The 13902-nt window shown below is 53.2% G+C and overlaps 1 protein-coding gene across 1 annotated transcript; it reads left to right on the plus strand.

Annotated features, from left to right (window-relative positions):
• The first annotated feature begins 5867 nt into the window (after window positions 1-5867).
• On the plus strand, window positions 5868-7695 carry CEBPB (CCAAT enhancer binding protein beta). Its single transcript, XM_066199050.1, has one exon. It carries the CDS (start codon window positions 6116-6118, stop codon window positions 7088-7090), a length of 975 nt encoding a protein of 324 aa, XP_066055147.1. The 5' UTR covers window positions 5868-6115; the 3' UTR covers window positions 7091-7695.
• Window positions 7696-13902: the final 6207 nt, after the last annotated feature.

Consider the following 13902-nt stretch of genomic DNA (forward strand, 5'->3'; position numbering starts at 1 on the left):
ATGTGACCGGTTCTGGGCGAGGCACGTTCCCGGGGGCGGTTCCCAAGTCACCTCCGAGGTGTGCTGGTGGTCTTGGTTTGTCTTTGTCAAGGTCGATCGGAGGAACAAACCCCGGCACATTGCTGCCAAAGTTTGGCTGTGGGCGGGCTATCAAACTTCCCTGGAAAACGGCTCAGGATCGGCGGGACCAGAGCCGCAGCTGTCCGTACAACGGCACGGTCCCGGTCCAGGTAACGCCCGGCACGGCACGGCACGGCACGGCACGGCACGGCACGGCACGGCACGGCACGGCACGGCACGGCACGGCACGGCACGGCACGGCACGGCACGGCTCCGCCCGCTAGGTGGTGCTCCAAGCCTGCTGCCGGGCGCTGCGAAAGGGCTCGGGATCGGGATCCAGTTGGGGATCGGGAGTGGGATCGGGATCCGGATTGTCATCCAGATCGGGATCGGGATCTGGCCCAGAGCGGGGCTCGGGGGTCTCCTTGCCGGGGCAGCCTCGCCCGGTCCCCGCGCCCTCGGCACGGCCCCGCTGCGCCTCAGCCCCGCCGGGACCGGACGGGACACGGGGAAATCTCTCCCGGCTGCGGAGCCCCTTTGCCCGGAGCCACCCCCGAACAGCGACGCTGAGCCCGTTCCACGCTGAACTCCTGCCCTGACCCCGCACGGGAGAGCCGGGAGCCGGCACTGGTGTCCCTGGTGTCACAGGTGTCACAGGTGTCATAGGTGCTACTGGTGCCACCTGGCCCTGCGCACCCGCCCGCTCCCCGCAGCGCTCGGGGCCCGGGGGGGCGCAGGACCCGGCGGCGGTTCCCCGCCGGACTCTCTCTGGCCTGGGAACGTGGCAGTGGGTGGCAGAGCTGCAGCTGCCGCTCCCACGGCTCCCGTCCAAAGCCGTAAACGCAAAGGTGGGGAGATGACAGGGACCGAGGAGCGCGGCACGGGGAGGACAGAGCACCGCGGTGACCCCCGCCTGGCAGCCCGTCCTCACAGCCAGCTGCCGGGTGACACAGACCAGCCCCGGGGCTGCTCCGAGCGCCAGGATTCACAAACAACAAGTCCGAACCCATTCCCTGGCAGCCCCACTTTTCCCTGTGGTGCTCGACACAGGATGAGAGCAGATGGAAAACGAATATTTGTACAGTCTAGAGCACAGACTTTTAATGCTTTTAATAAAAAAAAAATCTATTTCTTCTAAGCCCCTTCTCCTGTCACCGCCTCAGACTTGCTTTATTTTATGTTGCTCTTATCTGTCCCAAAGCCTCAGGACCTCGGAAGAGTTCTACTCTTTCAGAAATTTCCTAAATGAATCACCAAGTTCTGTTCCTAGGAACTTCTGACACCACGCAGGGTACCCTGGAAGGATGGAATTCATCTTCCCTTGATGGATCTTCTGAAAGCTTGGATAGAGGTCATAAATACATGACCTGCAACAAATTCGTCAAAGCAGGAGGCTGCAGTTACCCAGGAAATGTCAGGAAACCAGAGAGAACTTTTGGGAAAGTTAGTGGACAGCAACTTCTCTGCCGTTTTTACTGGAGCACAAGGAAACGGGCTACTCGTAAAACACAAAGTCACCTCTCACTGACTGTCCCTGCTCAGACTGACGGCCCACATCCTTCCATCCACACAGCTCCAGCAGGGACTTTCTCTGCCGCGCAGGATGGAGGTCGTGGCTTCTGCTTTGTCACTGTCCCCTTCCATGGGCCTTTGTGTGCTCTGACTCTTCCTCCTTCCTTTGTTTCTCAGAGCCGCAGAGTGGGTGCTCTGACCTCAAATTCGCTCTGGAAAATTTTCCGCCTGCTCGGGGAGGGCGTTTGGCCGTTGTTGTCCCACCAGTGTCAGTCTCCAGGTGTCGTCTCCCCGCGCCCGGTGGGGCAAAGAGCAGCGTGGAGATAAAGGGGGGATTGAGCAACGCGGCGCTGCAGAGGCCGAGCCTGCCGGGTCAGAGGTGAGCAGAAAAATCAGCAGAAGACCAACAAAAACCATGTCACAGCCCATCACCGTGTCACACGGGAACGGGGTGAGGGAGCGCTCGGGGGGGAGGACTCCGCTCTGGAGCAAAAGGAGAGGAGGAGGCCAGGAGACACAGGTCGCGGCCGCCCGGGAGCTCCGTGCCCCGGGGACTGCCGGCACAGCAGCGGCTGCGGGGGCAGCGCGGGGAAAGTGTGTGGCAATCCCTTTCTGTGCTCAAACGAAGCGCAGCAAAGTCTCCAGCCTGCTCTGGGAGACAGACCTCAGCCTCTCTCTGAGCTGAGACATTGTCCCTGTCTGACATTTCGTAAGGGCCGCTGTTTTACAGCAGGGAACACAAGCGGAGGGCAATACCTTCAAACCTGCGCTCTGCCAGGTACAGCTGGTGCGTTGTTGTTGGCATATGGTGTGTGGCTGGATAAAGAGGGACCTGGGGCTAGGGAGAACGGGAAAGAAAGTGCTCGACATGCTCGGAAATAAATTTCAGTGTCACTTCTCTATTTTACAGCCTTTGTTGCAGCATTGCTCTACTCAAGTCAGTCTTTGAGGCAAGGTCCCCTCCTACCTACCCCCCGGAGAGCTTCCCACACCACCTCTGTGTGCCGCTCTGGGGTCCCTCAGGCTCTCCTCCAGCTCCCCTCCAACACACCTCCCACAGCATCTCAGCTCTGATCTTCCTGACCTGCTAAAAGCTGCTGCCAGGGAAATCATAAATGGGACAAAACTGAGCAAGAAACATCAGAAATGCCAGCCAGGCTCGTTCTAGGGTATGACCCTCGGTCCAGAGACCTCCTGATAAACACTTCAGTGTTTGAGCCATCAGCACTAAGCTAACAGCATCCCCCCCAAAGCTGGTGTCATTCCAGAGACAGCTGCTGCAGACCTGGAGTGTGTAGAACTGGAAAGCCTGCAAGAAATCCTGGAAAAGAAGACGATTTCCAGGAAGAAAATTCCTCTGCAAGGCTTTACTGTAGGTCTGAGCCCAGAGCTGCGAAGTCGAGGCTTCTACAGTACAGAGAGTTTAATTCATGACAGAGATGAGCAGTGAGGATGAAGGTCCTTCCCTCCACCTCCTCACCGTGCAGGTCTCCTCCTGTCCCCCTCCCCGTGTCTGGATTGTTTCACACGTGAATGTAGAATAATCTGGATGCTATTGCATCAGAATTTTTTTTTCCTCAAAAATGTTATGTTCTTACTAAGTAATTTAGGACTTTAGCTGTCTCCTCCCTCGGCTGAATAATTCTGAAGAAAAGAAACTGTGAAATCACTAGAAGGAAGGCACTTTTCACAGAAGTGCTGCTTTTCTGATGAAAATTGCTCTGTTGGGAGACAAGCTGAAGAAGGGCTGCTGTCAGTGCCTGGGTCCCTTTATCAGGAATGTCTGTGTCTCCCTGCCTAAAGCACTTCTGGGGAGCTTTTCCAGGACAATCATTAGCAGCCTCTGCACATCTGCCAGGGCCAAGCCTGGCACTGGCAGGGACAGAGCTCTGTGTGCCCAGACCTCGGCTCAATCCTGTGCTGTGAGCCTCGTTCTGCACCTGTTCCCATTTCAAAACCCCCACTTCTGGCCGTGCATTTGTTGTGACAAGTGCAGAAATAATTTAAAAGAGACCAGGGTTAGCCCAGAACCTGCTCGCCGAACGCTGGGGTTTTGGGTGAGTGGTTAGTCCCGCCAACAAGGTTCCCATGAGAAGCTGAGAGCGGACGTCGGCTCCACGAGAGTGGATGTTGGGATTTGAGGTGAGCTGGAGGAAGTTGAAAGAGGTCCAGGTAGAGCAGGGAGGCGAGGGGGAGAAGGGAAGGAGGGGACGAGCTGGGCATCCAACCTGAATTACCACCCCAGCTGACGTGACGGGGGTGACTGCGGGATTACTCAGCACCGGCCGGGAGAGCAGGTGTGGGCCACGCCAGCCCCGATAGCATCTGCTTCACATGACGGTTGCACAGACTTTTTATTTTCTTAGGGAAGGTTAACCCCAGGCAGAAATACAACTTTCTGCTGCGGAGTGGGAGAGAATGGGGCAGAAATTTGGAGAGGGCAGACTCGGATCTCCGAAAACATCTCGAAAATCTGTTCAGGAATTTTACCGAGCAGCTTCAGTGTTTGACTTCATCCAGGGACCAGGGCGAGCTGGAGAGCTGCCGGGGCAATGCCAAGGCAGAGCAGCTGTGCCTGCAGCAGGTCACCAGGCAGGAGAGCTCCTGCCCCTGGGGTCCTGGGACGATTCGGAGGGAGGAAACGCTCGAGACTGATTTTTCAGAGTTCGGTTGGAAGGGCCAGTTGGGGCAGCCGCTGGATGTAACTGCCAGATCAGAATGCAGGATAAAGGCACAGGATGAGGGAGTAAACAGCCAGAAGAACAAGCCCTGGCTCACTGCAACTTGCCAGTATTTGCACCCAATACAGATATTTGTATTTATGAAGGTATGGGCTCCAACTACAATCTCCAGACCCAGCTCTCTGGCCAGGCCCAGCTCCAATTTAATCTCTAGTGCATTCACCAAAGATTAACTCGGTAGATAAAGATGGAACTAGAAATATTTGAAGCCTGAAAACCTGTTAGGGAGCTTTTGTTATGGAAACAAACAAACAAAAAAAAATCCTATTAAAACGTGAAAGGAAAAATAAAATTAAAAAAAAAAAAAGAAAGAAAAAGTCTGATGATCCACTGACTGATTCTCAAATTCTTCCTCTTTTCAGAGTTCTGAGGTTTGAACATTAAGAACAGTTGACTGTTTGAATCATATAATGCAATACCTGTTCCTCTGGCTTAACGTTACAATATTTCCCACACCGCAGGATTGCTTCACATTATTCTAAGAGGCAGTGTCATTTTCCCTGCAGTGCTAGGTCTTCTTTACTGAGGGAGGACACTCCTACTTCCTTTAATTATATGTTTTGTTTTAAATTAATGTCCTTTATTCTGGGCATGAATCATCAGCTTGTAGACAGGTAAATGTGGGAGTAAGAGAGTGAAAATGTAAGTTTGATTCCCAAGGTGGGTGTCTTTAATTAAAACGGACATCAGGATTCAGTCTTCCTTCCCAAACTTACCCCGCAAACCTAAAAACCTTTGGATTCCACGTTCTGAAGCACGACTCTCACTCTCCTCTGACCCGCATTCTGTCTCGTTCAGCCCCAGCGCTGGTTCCCCATCCCGTGTGGCCCTGACAGTTGTATCGTGTCACGCAAAGCAAATAAGCCGGGACAAGCTCCGAGGCCCCCGGGGGTGCCCGAGGTGCGGGGCGGCAGCGCTGCCCCGGCCGGGCTCGGGCCGCTCTCGGCCGGGAGGAGGCCGGGGCAGCGCCCATCGCCCGGCCCTGGCCTGGCCACGGGAAAGTGGCTCCGGGCACGTCCCTGGGGACGCTTCTCGCCAGTGGGATTCACCAAAGCGAGCCCGGCATGGAGAGTAACGGGATCCGTCCTTGTGGTTTGCAGCTTTCCCCCCCGCTTTGCCAAAAGAACTTGGAAAAAAAAATCTCTCCTGCCTCGGTTTCCCCCAGGGCGATCCGTGCCCAGCCCCGCCGGGCGCTGCGGTGGCCGAGCAGAGCCCGGGCGGGCACGGGGCACCAGCAGCAGCAGCAGCAGCAGCAGGAGCATCGCCCGGCCCGGCCGCGTCCCCGCGGGGCTGAGCGCTGCCCGCTGCCAGCCCCGGCCTCCCGCACCTGCGGGCCCGCAGCCCGGCCCCTCCCTCCGTCCCTGCCCGGGTTTGTTGTGGGCGGCCCGGCGGGCACGGCAGCGCACCCGCCCCGGGAGCCTCCTCCGGGGCCGGGACCGGCAGCCCGAGCGTGCCGAGTGGCAGGCGGCCAGGCGGTGACGCGCCTGTTGCTATGGGATCCACCGCCCCTATAAATAACTGAGCAAAGGAACTTTCCTAAGTCAGAGACTTTAGGACACGGGACCTAGAACCAGATGGTCCGGAGGAGACGCGCCAGCCCCCGCCGCAGCTGCCGGAGCGGTGAAGCCCCGCCGCGCCGCAGGGACTGAGCCAGCCCGGCCGGGGCAGCGCCGCGGGGCCGTGCCCAGGCCAGACACCGCGGCAGGGTCTGGAGCCCCCCACCCCGACGGCGGCAGCTTGACCCTGTGCCGGGGGGGCCCCCCCTGCGTCCTGTCCTCCTCCCCGCATCCCCCTTTGCTTTCATGCAACGCCTGGTGGCCTGGGACGCAGCATGCCTCCCCATCCAGCCGCCCGCCTTTAAATCCATGGAAGTGGCTAATTTCTATTACGAGGCGGACTGTCTGGCTGCTCTCAACAAGCTGCACCCGCGGGCGGCCGGGGGCCGCTCCATGACCGAGCTCACCGTCGGGGACCACGAGCGAGCCATCGACTTCAGCCCGTACCTGGAGCCTTTGGCGTCGCAGCCGCCGCCTCCCGCGGCAGCAGCAGGGGGCAACTTTGAGCCTCCGTGCAGCAGCGGCGCCGGCCAAGATTTCCTTTCCGATCTCTTCGCCGAGGACTATAAAGGCAGCGGCGGCAGCAAGAAGCCCGACTACACCTACATCAGCCTCGCCCGGCACAGCCACCCCTGCGCCAGCCAGAGCCACAAGCCGGGGGGGCTGCCGGGCTGCTTCCCGCCCCAGATCGTGGAAACCAAAGTGGAGCCGGTCTTCGAGACCCTGGACTCTTGCAAAGGGCCCCGTAAGGAAGAAGGGGGCGCGGGGCCGGGACCGGGGGGCATGTCCTCGCCCTACGGCAGCACCGTGCGCTCCTACCTGGGTTACCAGTCGGTGCCGAGCGGCAGCAGCGGGAACCTGTCCACATCGTCCTCCTCCAGCCCCCCCGGCACCCCCAACCCCTCCGAGTCCTCCAAGTCCGCCGCCGCCGGCGGGGGCTACTCCACCGCCCCGGCGGGCAAGAACAAGCCCAAGAAGTGCGTGGACAAGCACAGCGACGAGTACAAGCTCCGCCGGGAGAGGAACAACATCGCGGTGCGCAAGAGCCGCGACAAAGCCAAAATGCGCAACCTGGAGACGCAGCATAAAGTCTTGGAACTGACGGCCGAGAACGAGCGGCTGCAGAAGAAGGTGGAGCAGCTCTCCCGGGAGCTGAGCACCCTCAGGAACTTGTTCAAACAGCTGCCCGAGCCGCTGCTCGCCTCCTCGCCGCGCTGCTGACCCCCGGCCGGGCGGCGGGGCGAGCGGAGCCGCGGGGCTCCGGGCCCCGCTCCGCAGCCCCGGGGCCGGGGCGAGAGGGGGGCGAGAGCCCGCGGCGGGCGGGCGGGCGGCTTTGGTTTCAATTCGTGCTGTTGTTGTTGCTGTTGGATTTATTTTTTTGGTTGTTTTTTTTTTTGGTTTTTTTTTTTTTTTTTGGTCTTTACCGACATGTTGGCGGAAGGTTCCGCCGCCGCGCGGGGGCTGCGCGGGGCCGGGGCTGCGGCGGGGAGGGCGCGGAGGGGGCGCGGAGGGACCCCGGCCCCGGCCCGGGCGGGCTCTGCTGGGCGCTGGGTTATTTAAAAAGAGCGAGAGGAGAGCAAGGGCAAAGTGATGCAATCCTTTAAGCATGGCTGGGAATGCTGTGTACATGATGCAATCTCGTGTAACTGTCAGTCATGGATTGAGTAATCTGTTAAAGATGTTCCTACAGTTTTTTTTATTATAAAGAATAATCTATTTCTATAAGAAAATACATATGTATATTTTGGGATCTATGCATTCTTGCTACATTTGAAGCATTAATGAACAATTTTAATAAACTTTATGACTAGGTTAAAAAAAAAAAAGGAGCTTGTTTTATTTTGAAGGCATGTTTAAAGTTAAACACAGGGCTGAAATTCCAGCTGATTCTGGCTCGATGCTGTGATCAGGGATAGGGATTCTTGTCGGTCTTTTAGCTTTCTCTGAGTGAAAGGAAAAACAAAACAAAACAACAAACCAATAACCAAAACCAACCCCCCAAACCCCCAAGAGAAACTCAGCAAAGAGCAGAGCTGGAAGCCTTAGCCAGTTCTTGTTGCCTCATTTTATTTCCTCTAATCACCTGCCTTAGCTGCTGCTTGGGTGTTGTTTGGGGAGGAGGTGTTTGTGTTGGGTTTTTTTCTGCACTTCATGCTGTTTTGAACGTGTAGAGCAAGATGTGCTATCCAAACCATGACCAATCCTTGGCAAATAACGCCGAGTCTGAAGTGGGAGGGAGGAAGAAAAAGGAAGGGAGGAAGCCTGAAATGAGGTTTTGTTTGTGTTTGGTTGTTTTGGGTTTTTTTTAATTTTTTTTTTTTCTTCTCCATTACAGAGTTTCTATTCTCTATGATTCAGCATTTCTTATGTTTGTAGTTTACAGGAATAAACGTGAGAAAGTATCAATTCTGTTGGATCTCGGTAATTTCGGGCATTGCTCAGGAAGCTCCCATGAGACCCAGCCAGGTGAGAGGCTCATGAACCACCCCCTTCCCTTCGCTCCTGAGACATTTCCCTAAAGAAATGGTCCATCCTCTGATGAGAGGGGTTTGCTGGGGGCAGGAGACAGGCAGGTGGGGGCTGGCACAGGAGGGGGTTCGTAGCAGGCCAGGACTCTGCTCTGGGGAGATCCAGGGCCCTGCCTGCTGCTGGCACAGCTGGAGCTCCCAGCCGGGTTATTCCCTGCTGCGAGGTCTGTGAGGAGTGAACAGTCTCAGGCTGGTTCCGTGGAGGGAGCTGGGCAAAAGATCAGGTCTTAGTCAGCATTTTCCATTTTCCTGTTAGGCCGAATTTAAGCGTGAAGTTTTTAGATCCAGATTCCCAGTGCCTGAGGAAAGAAACTCCTTCAGTGCCCGTGCTCTGACAGCTGAGCACAAAAGGGGGTTTCGGTACAAACGGCCTTGAATTTGTTCCTATGCGTTCCACACAAACAGCCGTGGCCTGCAGGACAAATCCCGAGTTTGTTGCTTGTTTCCAGCGTCTCTTTAAGCAAAACATGTTTTCCACTGAAGGAACTGCTCTGCTTTTTTTGACTCCTAAGATCAGAGCCTCCTGCAGGTCCATCAGCTGGAGCCCTCCCTGACATTCCCTGCACATTCCCTGCTGGCCCCAGCGCTGTGCAGCGGCGAGCAGGGCACGGTTAGCCCCACACAGATTTCCCCCATTTGTACAGTGCGGTGCAGTTGTTTTTTACAAGCCCCTAAAATAGATTCCTTGGGTGAGCTCGCTCCTGCACCAGCGTGACTCAAGTTCTTGCAGGCAGGACAGACGTTAGATCTTGTCTTGGCTGTCCCTCGTGACCGTGATTACTCCAGCCTCCCGTGGCTGTTTATTCTACTATTTGTATCGTTACGAAACTTATCCACATCGTTAGATCCTATTTTCTTCTTGTGCTGGAGGCCACACAATGTCACCCAAACCTGGCAGCAGCGTTCCCAGCCAGAGCCTGGCGCTGCCCGGCGTGCGAGTGCTGCAGGACTGGAGATGTCCTCAGATTCTTTCTTTTCTTTCTTTTCTTTCTTTTCTTTCTTTTCTTTCTTTTCTTTCTTTTCTTTCTTTTCTTTCTTTTCTTTCTTTTCTTTCTTTTCTTTCTTTTCTTTCTTTTCTTTCTTTTCTTTCTTTTCTCTTTCCTTCTTTCTTTCCTTCTTTCTTTCCTTCTTTCTTTCCTTCTTTCTTTCCTTCTTTCTTTCCTTCTTTCTTTCCTTCTTTCTTTCCTTCTTTCTTTCCTTCTTTCTTTCCTTCTTTCCTTCTTTCCTTCCTTCTTTCCTTTTCTTTCACAAGCTTTCCAACAAGAGTTCAGCTCATGGGGGCTGGAAGGCAGGGTTGATTTTAAGATAAGATGTACTGAAGGAATTTATATATGTTTAAATAATAGTCCGGTTTTGGAGATTGAGCTCCAGCAGGCATGAAGGAGCTAATCCCCATCCTTAAACCCTGCCTGCCCCGGTGCAGGAGAGCCAGGGCTGCAATTTAAAGAATGATGTTTAAATTGCTGCTGTATTCCAAGGTATCTCCTAATTAGGATGGCAGATTTCTAGTTCAGGAGGAACCTTGTCCAGCAACGATGGTTTTGTACAGACAGGAAAATTAGGGCCACGAACACGCCAATTTTACAGGAGTCTCAGAAGGGATCCGTGAAAGACTTGGAAAGAGAATTCCCCAACCCTTCATTTTTAATTTTGTATTACCCTCATAACTTCCATTGTAGGAGCTTTGTAGTGCCATTAAATGCATGGAGGTCATGAAACACTCTGCCCTTTAAAACAGTATATGAAAAAGCCCGGGTAATTAAAATATTTCCTAGAAAATAATAGTCTGGAAAAAAATAGCTTGTAAATGAATCTGAGAAAATTCCAAGCACTTAAGCAGACAAAAGATTCCAAATACCTTTTCTAATTGCAGTGGGGGGGGATTGGAAAATCCCTGCCCAAACAGTGTCTCAGCTCCAAATATTGATTTAGTTTCCCATGACAAATAGGATTCTGCTGGCTGAGAGCAGCACTTGGAATGTCTCAGCTGGCCAGGGACAGGACTTCCCGAGCTTCTCTTCCCAAAATCACTCAGGACAGCTCGTGGGAGGCAAACCCTGCAGAGAACTGCAGGCACCAGGGAGCTGCTCTCACTTTTACAGAAATTTATAAGCAGCATTTCATTTGGGCTTTTTACTTTTGTCTTTCTTTTCAAATGATGTATTACGGTGGTTAATTTTGTGCACCTCTTTCTTATTGCTACTAAAATAATAGAGGCTTTTCCTCTGCAGAAATCAGTCTGTAAATCCTTGGCACTGCCATCCCCTTCCTAAAGCTGGTTTATATACTCGTTTATAGAGTGTTTGAATTCACAAGTGCTTAGTACTGTAAAATGAATCATATGTAGCAGCTAAAAAAAAAAATATGTACAAGTACAATTGTAGTTTTGAAAGCAGTTCTTCAATTATCACTCTGTTATCTGCCCAAAGCGTGTGGAACCCAGTGCAGTTCTGACACTGTGGTGCTGCTTTTCCACTTTTCCCACTGCCTTCCATTGGTGACTTCTGGAAGATGTGGGAAAATTCATGCATCTTTCTATACTAATTATTGCTCTTCTGTCAAATAAAAATCATCCTGCTCCTCTGCCAAATAAAAATCGTCCCGCTCTCCTGTCAAATAAAAATGGTGCAGCTCCCAGGGCTGGCAGGGCCCCCGTTCCCCAAATATGCTGCACGTGATCTACTGGAAACTGGAAACTCTGCTGGAAACCAACGTGCCTTTTGTGATCATTTCCCCACCTGCTCAGCGGTCCAAATGTTTTATTTTGAATTCAGGGCTTTCCTCCCCTCCTGGATGTGCTGGTGGGTAGATGTGCCTGGATGTGGGAAACTGTAGGGCTGGAATTCCGAATGAGGATAAGTGTGTTAACACTCGTCTAAGATAATTGATTTGCATTTACGACAGGGATATGTTTAATTCCAAATCTTCCAACCTGGTGCCACGATTTCACAGAGTGGTGCCAAATTTAACCCTCACTCATTACAAATTCCCCCCCCAAAAATTATATAGTTATTATGGAAATTATTCATGTAAAAATAATTAATAATAACAAATCCCAATACTAATTTCTAGCCAATTAAAAATTAAGAAGGGCTGTGATCCACATCTGGTTTTCACCTTGCCCTGTCCTGTTGGCCCTTGCTTTTGGGATTCCCGTGTCACGCATTCCGCAGCTACCGAAGCGCCTTCCCGGAGTTCAGGGTATTCAGTCAGAGGGTTCAGTTAGGTCTCCTAATTTTGTACAATTTGCAGAATAAATCCTCTCTGCAGGCTGGAGCTTTGTGAACCCTGGCTGTGGCGGGCTCCATGCAGACACCTCAAAGGGAGCCTTGGCCAGGAGGCTGCGGGAGGCTCCGGCCCCAGCCCCGCACGGCCCCAGACTTGTTTGTTTGCTATAAATACCGCGCCTTTGCCAGTGGATTGCAACAGCAGTTCATTAAGGCTGTGGTGAGCAGCTCGCTGGTGGTGCTGGAAATGACAGGGACAGGAATCCCAAATAACCAAACCCCCCCTTCCAGCCTCACCTGCCGCCTTCCCTCCCCACCTGAGCGCGGCGGCTGCTGGTGCTTTGGGACAGGTTCTCTAAAAACGACCAGAGGAGCTTTGGTTTGAGAATTGAAGGTGATGGTGACACGACGGGAAAATATTTCAGAGCAACATGATGAAACAATTACTTGGCTGCAGCAATTCGAGAAGGGAATCACAAGAAGGAGAGAAAGTGCCTGGAGCAGCTTTGGAAGCGCAAGGGGCGCGGTGGCTGCAGCAGGAGCAGAGTTCTGCTCGTGTCCCCAGCCCCTGCCAGCCACACACAACCCAGGGCTGGATGTTTCTGACAGGGATGCTGAGCCCAGGTGTCCTGGAACAGTAAAATCCAGCTCCTGTCTCTATTGCCCTCTGCAGTGCAAAAGGCCAGAAAATAAACCAAGAATGTAACTCATTGAGAGACTTCAGCGTGTCTAAACTTCAGTGTGTGAGGAGCAGAATATGTGGGGGATAACCTGGCACAACGAGATGAGGAGAATTACAAAAAAAAAAAAAAAAAGAAAGAAAGGAGTAATTATCAAGGAGTTTGGTTGCTTAGAGGAATGCAAGCTGGCCCCCAGCCAGGAACACTTCAGTTAAGCACACAAGCCAGCCTCGGTGCCAGCTCTGTGAAGAAACCCAACCTCTGCACAGGGCTGCTCTCCTGCTGCTGAGTTATTGATGGGCACTCAGGGTGGCACAAAACATTTCTGGGCTTGAAGTTAAGAACTGCGCTGATTGCTGGGCTGAGTCCCCAGATCTGGAGGAGAAGGAGAGATGGCAGAAGGCCCTGATGTCTGAGTGCAGCTACAGTGTCCTCAACCCCTCCTAAAGCAAATTACAGAGCAGCTGAGTTAATGAGTGCAGAACACTGACAGAAATTAAGATGCAAGGGATGAATGTGGAGCTTTGGAACAAAAGAGACGGTTCCTGGTCCTGCCTTTTCCACCAGTTTTTCACATATCTCTATATTATCAGTTAGCCCCTAAACAGAAGGGAGGCTCAGGCAGGTATCTGCAGTTCCAGGTGCAGTTGCCATAGCTGCAGGTGGATTTGCCTGTTCCATATTTAGATCCTGATCCTTCACATGTGCTTCATTTTATACGTGTAGCTGTAGTGATTTCAGCGGAACTATTATTACTGGCATGAGTAATGATCACTGCATAAATCTGTATTTACATGGGATGCATTTACATGGATCTGTATATACATGGATCCCAGATCACGGCGTCTCTGGGAAAATTTTTGTGCCTTGCTCAGTTTTGCAGCACATGCCCTGGCAAATTCTGAGCACTTCATTTGGTGTGTTTTCAGATTTGAGAGAGCCGATCTGGCTGCCTCTTGCTGCGCAAAAGGAGCTGACAGTGGCTTCGGCATTTCTGCATTTCCCAGGGAAAAAAACCTCAGCCACCAGAACACCTGACAAGTGGGATACAGTGTTCTGAGGGCTTCCAGCTCCACAGCTGGGTGTGTGTTGTGCCCCAGCACAGGAGCTGGCAGGGTGTGGGTGCTGTGGGCAGTGCTGTGCAGAGCCTGCAGCTGCCCAGCCCCGGGGTCACGCTGCTGGGGGCTCAGGATGGGAACCAGCAGGGCAGACCTGGCTGTCCAGGGAAGGAGATGCTCTCCAAGAGGCCCAAAGGGATCGTGCTGCTCTCAGGGAGCCCATCCAGGCCTGGCAGCCAGGGCTGGAGAGCTCGGTGTGATAGTGCCTGGCTGCTGATCAAAGGGCTCTTGAGCAATAACCCCCTGCACATCAGCAGGAGCTGCTGCCAAGAGCAGGGACTTCTCTGGGCTGCGAGACAACTGATAAAGCAGATGCTGAGAAAAGCACTGATGCCTGCGTTGGGCAATCTGAGAGAGACTGATGGCTACTGGAAAATGTTATTTGGATTTTCGCTCTGCAATTGCAGAAGCCCAATTTGCCAACGGCTCCCACTTTGTGCCACGCTTGGGTTTAGTTTCCATTTTTTGCAAAGCGTTTTG

The sequence above is a fragment of the Chamaea fasciata genome, unplaced genomic scaffold, assembly GCF_029207755.1.
Source record: "Chamaea fasciata isolate MVZ Bird 193981 ecotype frontalis unplaced genomic scaffold, bChaFas1.0.hap1 SCAF_17, whole genome shotgun sequence".
Taxonomy (NCBI): Eukaryota; Metazoa; Chordata; class Aves; order Passeriformes; family Sylviidae; genus Chamaea; species Chamaea fasciata.

What these genes read in the sequence shown, in the direction of transcription:
- CEBPB (XM_066199050.1), top strand. Translation starts at nt 6,116, where the DNA reads ATGCAACGCCTGGTGGCCTGGGACGCAGCATGCCTCCCCATCCAGCCG.